Source organism: Erithacus rubecula (assembly GCF_903797595.1).
Source record: "Erithacus rubecula genome assembly, contig: scaffold_224_arrow_ctg1, whole genome shotgun sequence".
Lineage (NCBI taxonomy): Eukaryota > Metazoa > Chordata > Aves > Passeriformes > Muscicapidae > Erithacus > Erithacus rubecula.
Window position 1 is genome coordinate 1 of NW_027636095.1, and position 10,474 is coordinate 10,474.

The 10,474-nt window shown below is 42.7% G+C and overlaps 1 protein-coding gene across 1 annotated transcript; it reads right to left on the reverse strand.

The window, feature by feature from the left end:
* Positions 1–2,572: 2,572 nt before the first annotated feature.
* On the reverse strand, positions 2,573–9,870 carry LOC306815770 (RNA polymerase II elongation factor ELL2-like; the record flags this gene model as incomplete). Its single annotated transcript, XM_079332319.1, has 6 exons — positions 9,494–9,870; positions 8,348–8,472; positions 7,857–7,947; positions 7,417–7,460; positions 3,285–3,456; positions 2,573–2,671 (listed from the first exon to the last, which is right to left on the reverse strand). The coding sequence occupies exons 1-6, from the start codon at positions 9,776–9,778 to the stop codon at positions 2,573–2,575; spliced, it is 816 nt and encodes a 271-aa protein (XP_079188445.1). The 5' UTR covers positions 9,779–9,870.
* Positions 9,871–10,474: the final 604 nt, after the last annotated feature.

Genomic DNA, 10,474 nt, shown 5'->3' on the forward strand with positions numbered 1-10,474 from the left:
TTTCCCAATAGGTTTTGTGACTGTATTTTCTCTGTATGCAGACTTCCCTGGCAGTGACATCTGTGCTGAGTGCTGGATTGGATATCTTGGTCTGGGGAGATGCCTTTAGTTCATGGCACACACAGGTCTCAAGAGGGTGTCCGGGTGTCCCTGTGCTCTGGCACCAGCTGAGGTGTGCAGCACTTCTAGGGCTGCCTCCAGGTGTGATGAGCTCGAGTTAAAGCTGTGCCTTCTGCTGAGCAGCTGCTGCCACCTGACAAGGAACAGCTTGGCCTAATATAATAAACAGAGCATCTACATTTCTTACTAATCCTAGGGTCTGATAGAATGGTTCTTCATCCTGCTGTTATCACTGAATCACAGGGTTAATTTCTACAAATGTCCCACTTTGTCTGCTTTATCCCTGCCAGCTCCATGAGCCTCGATATCCTGCTGCTCAACTTCCTTGAGAAAAACTGTCCTTTCCTTGGAACAAGGTTCTTCACTAACAGTTTGACTCAAAAGTTGCTCACTGATGTCTCTCTGATTCCCAAGTTATTTCAGATCTACAGCTGCCTTTTAGGGATATACCCTGCTGCTCATTTGATTTCTGAGGGATCTTCTTTTACCATTTTCAGGATTGAGCTAGAAGAAGCAAGTCAAGGTTCAAGGGAAGGACTGGTGTTTCCTACTTCATCCAGGGTCATTTAATTTGAAAAGTTTTAGACTTGGATTTTGAACAGTGAATTGTCTTTGGGCCAGATTTAAAAATCTCTCAACACACTCATGTTTTCAACATGCAAGCTTTTACACTGAAATTAGTCTCTTTCACTGAATGTTAGTAAAAAATTGAATGGGTGATGAGCCCTCCATTTAGTGTTTTTCCTTAATGAAAATTTCATAGTGATGCTGAATAAAGTGCTTGATTTGGATACTCCTGGAAACTCCATGCTTTCTTTCTCCCCTTCCTTCTTTCAATGTATGGAATACCAACATTTATGTCATGAGAGTTTTTCCCCATGTGTTTGTTTGAAGATCATGCATGTAGTAATGTTAAAATCATCGGATATAGAATCATTTTCCCACATAATTAATTTTTGCCTCCAACTGCACCCCACCTAGATCTTTTTCACCTACTTCCACTCTGATAATTGACCAGTCTTTTCTTTCTTGGATCACTAATTTGTCCAAATAAGACTAAAATGCAATGATCCCTTGAAACATGGTCATCTAGTCACTATAGTTCATATTTCCCCACTTATTAGGTATCAGGACTTAATTCTGACATGTAATAAATAGTATTTCAGCTTGAAGAGGCAGAGGACATGAATTAAATTGAAATCAGTGCATTAATTGTGTCTTCAGAATTCCTCATGAACTGTTTCAAGTTTGGATGAACAATTAATGCATCAGTGACTTTAACAGACAGGGAAAAGATGATGATGAGTAAGCAAATAATGGCTTGCTTCAGCACACAGCAGTCTGCAGTTTAAAAAGTGAATTTCATCATGTTTTGGAGGTTTTGAAGAAGAAAACGAAGAATAAAAATCTTTAAAACTTTGCAAGTCTCCTACATAATTATGCCAGTGTTAATGTGAGAATCTACAGAGTATCCTGCTTAATGATATACGTAGGTGTGGAGGTTTTTTATTCATTCATGGCTATATTTGTGGAAATAATCATAGATAAATGACTTTTTTCTAACACTTTACAGGAATGTTTACATTTGATGTACGTTCATGCTCTAAACTCTATGTGCTGTGGAAAGAACACTAGTGCTTAGATAGCAGGGTTTCCTTCCAGAAAACTCTTTTTTCCTAGTGATTTGAAACTTGTGCCCTGTTCTGCCTGGGTCAGCACAGCAGTGCTACTCTGTCTCCAGATGGAAGTTGTCTTTCCCTTTCTTCATCCTGTTCTGAAATCACCTTGAATTCTTGCCTCCCACAGCTCTGCCCACTGACAAATAAGTGCAGCACCAGTTCATTGTCTCCATACCTGTGCATTATTTGATGCCATTCTGGTGGAGATGTGTGGGCTGTGAAAGTATTCAAGGATTTCTGTATTTTCACACCTGAATATTGTCACAAATTTAATAATGGCTCTTCTGCCTAATGCAAAGTGTTTAAATTTAAAGGAAGTTCAAATAACACACCTATAATTATTATCATAAAAATTTAATTTTGCCGCAATATTTTCTTCAAATTTGCACAATTTCATATTAGAGGTACTGGGCTTCCACCTCGTACTGAAATATTTTAATTCAAAGGATAAACCAAGAGGCTTGAAGAAAAAAATGGACCAGATGAAAGCCCCTCCAAATACCATTCAAGCCCAAATGAGCAAAGGAGTTATCAACAGTGAAATGTCTTTATTGTTCAAGTTCAATACTAACTTCTTTCTACTTCTAAAACTGCCTAAACTTCTTTGATCTAATCCTACATTTTCAACAAAGAATCAACTCCTCAGTTCTAACATAAACTACTGTTCAATACTAACTTACATAATCCTAAACACCTAATCTCAAATTTGAAATAAAAATCCAGAGGTCACTGGTTTTTATGGCTGCAGCAGATGTGTGGCGCCAGGACTCCACTTATTGCTTGTCAAATTCAGATATTCGGCTCTGAATATGGGACAGCTTTTTGTGGAGGTACTGGCACCTGCTCTTCATTTCAGAGTAGCTGGGGCTGCCCTGTGAAGGAGAAAGCAAAAGAGAATTAGGGCATGCAAACATTTCTGCAGAGTTTAGAATCTGATGCCCTTTGCTTTAAAAAAGCCTTGAGCCACACTCAGCAGTACCCATGGCCCTGCAGGTCTGGTGCCACACATACCTGCTGTAACTGCTGATACTCTGTCAGGATTCGATGAAGCAGCATCTGCAGAAAAAAACCATGAAGAATGTTTTACTACAACCATAAAATGTAAACCAAGGTAAAACAGTAAAATACCCTCAGTTTGATTCTAGACATTTTCTTCTCTGTGAGCCACCACTCTTCTGGGAGCTTGGCAAAAACCAATCCCCAGCTCCAGCATCCCCCAAGATCTGCAATTAAGCCTCTCAATAGGGAACAGAAGGAGCACATGCTCCAAGACTCTGCTTGGGACACACCTCATCTTACTCTTTGTTCACAGACAGCTCAAACAGGGTGTTTTGGGCAGGGTTTCACAAAAATCAGACCCAGCCCAAGCAGTGTCTGAGCACATATGCCAATGCTGCAGTTTCCCTTTGTCTCACTGAGCAGCTCCAGGAAATCCAAAACATTGCTGGGATGAAACACACTCCTCAGAGTTTTATCTTTCTTTACCTCATAGGCTTCAGACCCTGGAATCAGGCACTTCCATTGCTCATAAAACTGTGTAAAATCTTTGTTGATCTTATCAATCTGAAAATGTAAATTCCTGTATTCCTCATACTCTGCATTGAAGTCATCCTTGTAGTTCTGGCGTTGCTCCAAGGAGACTATGGCACTGTATTTTCTAAAGGAAAAAAATGGATCATTTTTCTGTGAGTGAACTCTAAGAGAACATTCTAATGTGTTACTATTCCATAAAGCACATGTGTAGTTTTGCACATGGCAAATAGTGGCAAATGTCAAACAGAGACTCCCAAGGTTCGAGTTGGTTGCTCTGGGATTGACTGTTTCTACAGGCAAATTCTTTGCTTTAAGAGGATGTAGTCAGGTCACTCCAGAAATCTGCCACATTTCTATGACACTTAGTTACTAATAGTTTATATTGTAGAGGTTTTCTTCATTAGCAAGTGAAGCACATTTAGAAAATATTGGCACTTCTTTCAAATATCAAATGACCAACAAAGACCACAACTTCAGGAAGAGAATAAACATTGCTAAGCTATATTATCTTTCTATATAGGAAAAACTTTTAAATATACATTTACTTTTGAGAACCCATCTGAAATACATTTTTGGCAGGAACTGAATTTATGGTTTTGATTACACAGAATTGAATATTTGACCTACATTGATGTCTGCCTGTCTAAAGGCAAAGCAGAGGTTTTGATAATATTTGATTTTTCTAGTGGACAGCATTTATAAAACTGAGCCTTGATCAGAGGTACTTGTAATGCAGCCATTAAAAACAAACTCTGTATAAGTCTGAAAGTGCAACTACAAAAACACAAACCACATCAGCTCCTAACGAGGGTAAAACTCATTAATGCTGAAAGCCACTGATGGGAGAAAATTTTTTTTCATTCCCTTCTCATTCAAATAAAAACGAGTGAGGTTTACCAAGCTCGTGATACAAATCCAAGAAGAAGTGTCAATGAGAATAACAGACACCATTTCCCAACACTGACACACCAATGCTTCTGCTCCTCCTGGCCTGCACATCAGCTTCTTTTGAATGACAAAAACTCCCTCACAAGGGAAAAAATCCTTGTAAACACCCTGAGATTAATTGCTGCAAGCATTAAAACATTAACAAGTTGAAATTCAGTACCAGGACAGAGAGCAGCTTGTGCCAGGGATGCATCCCAGGCCAGATGCACCTGACTGCTGTGCTGGTGTGTTCTGAAATCCACAGATGTCTTTCAACATCTGGGGAGGTACTAGAGAAGAAATAGCCTGGATTTCTGACATCTGCCCAGTTTCATTTCCTGGCAAGAGTCCTTGCACAGGCCTCACTCAGCTGCTCCCCTGCAGGACCACCTTGCCCTCAGTCTTCCCACAGAGCATCCCTGGCTGTATCCAATGTGACCCAGGGCCCTGCAGTGCCTGCTCCAAAGGGCACAGCTGCCCCAGAGCCCCAGGGCTGCAGGAGGCCTGGGTGCCTTTGCCAACATCACTGCTCTGACAGCAGCTGGCAGCCTTTCCAGTGTTTCATACCACACACACACAGTTCTGCCTCCCCTCCTGCACTGCAAATATAAGGGGGGGAAGCAGCACCACTGCTGCAGCTGACCCTGAGCAACTGCACTGCAGGAAGGGAGGGCCAGCCCAGCCTGAACCCACCTCGGTGTTCATTTCAGCTCTTAGCCGTGCAGGGCCAGCAAAACCTTCTCAATATCATCCTTTCAAAACTGGGAAGAGATTCACAGGGCACCCACTGCTAGTGGCAAGGCTCAACTGCTTTTTCACTCACCTCAAGTAGTCTGCTTGGGTGTTTGTGGCAGAGCATGTGGAGACAATGGAAGTTTGTTTTCCTTCTCCTGCAGAAAAGCAGAATTTTTGACACTCTTCATCAGGAGATCTTTCAAAAGCCAAAAAATACCCACTGGGTGGTCTTGTAAAAGTCCTTCAGAGCTTTGTTATCACAGTAAATTACTCTGAAAAAAGCTCCAAAAATCAATAATGGGGCACACAGAGCTTTCTCTCCAGTGGCCAGTTCTGGGCTGTAGAAAAAAGGCATGGCCACTTTTCTCTAATGCACTACCATGGTGTAAAGCCCAGCTCAGCTTTTCTGTTTTGAATGCATGAGGTGGCATCTCCACAGCCATTCCAGTCATGCAGCAGCAGATGCAGTTTCACAAAACACAACAGCTTGATATAGACAGAGGGGGAGAGAGAGTGATGAACATGGAGGTTCTAAAAAGAAATAGAGAAAAAGGCTGGAGTTCTTCTCATGCCATGTTTTATGGCCACTTCCTTGTCCATTCTAGAGGCCCAAAGTTTCCATGAAACAAAGTTTGGATGAAAATTTTCTGCACTCTTGTCAGCAGGAGAGTCATGGTATGTTCAATACAACCTGTAAGAAGAGCTTTGCTGTGAGCATTTCATTTCCAAAAGTGCATTTGCTCTCATTTCTTAGTCAGCACAAAAGCTGCAGCCTAAGCCCCAACTTGAAACACAGTCCAGATTTTTTCTTCACCAGCTGCTCTGAATTTTGTGGCTCCTGAAGAACAATGCTCGCATGTTTTTACACTCAAGCAAGAACCTTTTTCTTGCTGTAGAGACTGTGGGAAAGGAAAAGACACTTGCATCCCTTCCAGCCCGAGATCTAAGAGCAGCTGTGATCATCTGTACCTGTGGGTACTCGAATCTTGGGCAGTGTAAAGGTGGTACCTCCAGAGCCACCTGGGGACCCCCACCAACAGCAAGACCAAGGGTGAAGAAGGACTGGCTGTACCAAAGAGAATCCATGTGGTGGTGATGTTTTCATACCTAATGTTTCTCTCTTCTCTACACCCCACCTCTCCTCTCTTATTCCTTTCTATCTCTCTGGGTTGCATTTACTGTTAATAACACCTGTGCAACTGAAAAGGATCTCAGTTGTCACCTAATTCAGGCAGAGGCTGTCTGAATAACCAAATCTTTACACCACAGTTCTCCAGGGAGGAGTTAGGAAAAGCGGCATATTAATACCTTCATCAAAATCCAAAGGATGTGACTGCTTCAGGCTTTCCAAATCATTTTTCTCCCCATCTGCTCCATGGCAGGCTCTGGGACTCTAGAACTCTGGATCTTGTTGTTCTGGTGCACCTCATGGGTGCAGGGGGAAATGGAGCCAACCCTTGGAGACATGTTCTGATTACAAAGGGCTGTGGAAGGCAGCACCCAGGAGGAAGAGAGACCTCCAGCTGCTGGCTGGACGTGACTGGTGAACTGCTGGTGACCAATTCGCCTCTTCTTGCTCAGCACAGGACTGGTGAAGTCAGAAGCCAGAGGCTGTTTCTGCATCAATAACCAAATAATTAATTCATTAATCTATGATCAGGATCAGGATTTGCTCCCATTTGTAAAATAGCAGCATTTCTGAAGTGCCAATGGTTAAAAACAAATTTTCCTTAAATAAAAAGATCATTCATGTTCTATGTCATTTCTACTTTCTCATCAAGACTTCAAGTCTGTAGCTAAAAGGCTTTGGTAGAAAGGCACTCCCTTCAGCAACTCTGTCTAAGGCTTCCCCAAAATGGGGAGGTCCAGTTGTTTTTTTCTAGCTCCCAATTCATGCTTGTACACAGCTCTTGCTGTCACACATACACATATGATTTACTAAAGAGTCTGTTTTAGCTGTCTCCCTGTTAAAGACAAGATCAGTGCGTCACTGACACAACCCAGGAGTTCAGGGTGTGCTGGTTGGTTATGAATTCTCATCAGGATGATGAAAAAAGACATCAGTCACATGTCAGGATAATCTTGTGCTTTTAGGTGCAGTTGCCTTCACTCCAGCAGCCACTCCACTCTTTAAACTCAAAAGCTGATGGCTGAAATATTCTTTACTTTACGCAAGAGACTTTCACAAGTGGTGACTTATGAGCTCTTCCATTTTCTTCAGTTCACTTCCATCTCTCAGCTCCTCCCAAGGACCTTCTCAAAGGTGGTGGCTCACAAGGCACAACACACGGGCACAAGCTCCTCACTCCCACAGCAAAATCCAGGACTGAGGATTGAGTAGAACAGGACAGCCATGCTGTTCCCAGGCAGGGCAAAGGAGGAGCGAAATTAAGGCAGAGAAGGGAGTGAGGGAATATCACACTTCCCTAGATCCTGTGCTGGTCCTTTCACATGGATAGTGTAGATCTGGAGTAAACAATGAGAATGAAAGCAAGAGAAAGGGAAAAGGAAGCCAGAGGGCCCCATCTGCCCCACCCTTTTATGTACAGCAGCCTCTTATGTACAGTAGTCTTTTGTCCCAGTTTTGTCATGCATGCAGAGCCAGCCTTTGAGTCCTTCTGCAGGGAATGAGTTGAGAGTGGGGACTGAGCTCAAGTCTCCTGGCAGAGCAGAAAGTTGGCTCAGGACAGTGCTGCTGCACCCCTGCAGGATCCTCTCTTCTGATCACAACCTTCCTGCCAAAGCAGTCAGAATGCCTGAGGCACAACATGCTTTGTGCCTGGTCACATCACAGCTTTTACACCATCAGCAGAGGGCCAAACCTTAATACACAATAGAGAATGTTAAAAATGCACCAAGTACCTGAGCAGGTCTTGCTGGAGCATGTGTCTCAGAAGGTCCTGGAGATGGTGCTTGCCTGGTGCTGTTGGGGTTCTGAGATGGAGTTGATTTGCTGTGAGGGTGGTGAAACATTTCATGTTCTAAGGTCTCAATATCAACAGTCATAGTTCTTTTGTTTCAGGTTATACAGACATTCAGTGTCAGGAGCCAAGGAAACAGCATGAAGCTGATTTGAGGGAGCTTTAGGCTGGATTCTTGCCCCAGAGAGTGCCCAAGCACTGGAACAGGCTCTCGTGGCCCCTGCTCACTGTAGCAGGAGCTCATGAAGCATTTGGACAATAGTCTTGGGCACAGGGTGTGATTCTTGTGGTGTCCTGTGCAGGGCCAGGGAGTTGGACTGCAGGACCCTGATGGGTTGCTGCTGACTCAGCATATTCTAACAAGTGAGGCTTCATCTCCCAGGGTGTTTGTTCTGAAGAGTCTCTTCTCCTTCCTCTAAAGACTGAACTTACCTAGCAAGTATCACCTTCAACTTCTCCCTATCCATTTCAGTGTAGCCAGGCCAATCAGTCTGAAGGGTTTGAAATAGATGTTCCTTCAGACTGAAGGAATTATCCTTTATATTCAGGTTGGCTACCTACAGGTAGACATTTCAAAAAACATACCTTTATTATGGTTGCTAAATGCAAACTACAGAAATCCAACTAGTTCTGAACACCTCTTTGTGTTCACCCAACTGGAACTGAACAATATTCTTTGACACAGAGAGGATTTATTCCTCTATCACATGAGTTTTAAGCTGAATCAAAGTATCACTGATTGGAAATAAGTGAGTATTCATATTTCATAAGTGTTCCTTTCAAAACAACATTTAGTGGCACAATGTGTAAGCAGAGCTGGTCAGGCCCAATGTCCCTCCCTCTTCATGTGGCAGAGCCAGGGTTCATTCCTGCAGAGTCCTTCTATGAGAAAGTCGTGCTCTTGTCTTGTTCTATTCCTTTGACAGTAAATGAGGTTCATATCTTTCTCAAGACAAATACAAAATCTACTCAAAAAGGTAAAATGAGGTAGTAAAACCTCAAGACCACTGATATGAAGTGTGCTGGTTTAGACTTCATCACCTGACACTGCTGAGAGTTCCTGCTGAGATGGAGACAGGAAAATTTCCATCAATTTGATCGCTATAACATTAAATAACTCAACAACACACCACCATCATCTCTCAAAATTGGCCCTTTTTCTTTCTTTGGAAACATAATAAACACTGATATTGCTCTGGTGGTCTCTGTTGATGGCTGTCTCTCGTTATAAAAAAATGCAAAGTAACAAAAATACCCAGAATCAAGAATTCATGTCTTAAAACCAGAACTAAGATTGTGTTGGAAAGGGAAGCGCGGATGTGAATCCATTTAAGAAGCAACTCTGTGCATCCAAAGCTGTGTCCATCTGAATTATCCCCCCGGACGTTGCTCATAGCAAAAGAGGAAATATTCTGATGATCTATGAATGTTTGCATAATTCAACAACAGCCATGTTAAACAGGAAATATTTTAAAAGGAAAGTTTCTTATTTAAACAGTGGAGGAACAAGTAAAAAATGAAGGATAAAAGAACAATGTGGCAGAAGAAAATTGCTGGAGCCAAACTGCACAATCTCACCTGCTGGAGGATCTTGCCAAGGGTTCCCTTGTCCTTTTGCATGACTCCATCTCTCTGCAAGTGGGCAAGTAACTCTGGCTTCTTGTATGTCCTCAGAGCAAGCAAATGAATCACCCTGTCCCTGTAGGGTCGGCGATAAACAGCAGTGCAAGGACTCTCTTCACTCTCTGCTGGCTTCATGGCTGTTTTCTTCTTCTCAGGTGCACAATGTGAAATGTTTGGTTGGGCTCTTATGATGTCTGCTTGTTTTCCCAAAGGAAACAGAAACAGAAAAAGAAATGTCATAAGGGGAGTTTGGGAGAAGGCAAGCAAGTTGATTTAAAATTATGATGGAATTCTTTGAGACAGAGCTGAACTTGCATATCCTTGTGGATCACTGTGAGGTCAGAATATTCTCTGATTCTGTAACAAAGCCCAATCCCTGACTGGCACTAGGTGGAGCATGTTGCAAGGGCACCCTCTACCCTACCAGCAACCAGACCTGTCTCACCTGAGTTCCTCTGTGCCAGGCCAAAGCAAAATTTGCCAGCCCCATTTCCACAATTGTCTCACTACTGCCACTCTTCAATACCAATTGCTCAATGTGAAGTATTCCCTCAGGATCTATGCAAACTCTCACCAAGAATCACAGAAATCATCATTCACATATGAAACCGCACATCCCTAATGAGAAATTTGTGGGTTTAATTTTGTCTCTCCAAAAAGACACAACACTGTCACCTTAAAATGCTCTGCACTAAGCTAAGGCAGAGCAAGAGCTGCACTTTCAGTGAGTGACCATCACTGAGCCTCCAATGCAGCCAAGAGTTCAAGGAGAAAGCCATTCTTTCCCAATTGCTGGAATTTATAGGCAAGGGTTTCTGTTGAAATCCAATGCCTGAGTACAACTGAATTGGCCAGAGCTCAGCTGACAAACCAGGTGAGAGTGGTTCCCAAAAAGATCACAAGGTTTGGGCAGCACTCCAGGCTGGGATTTATCTG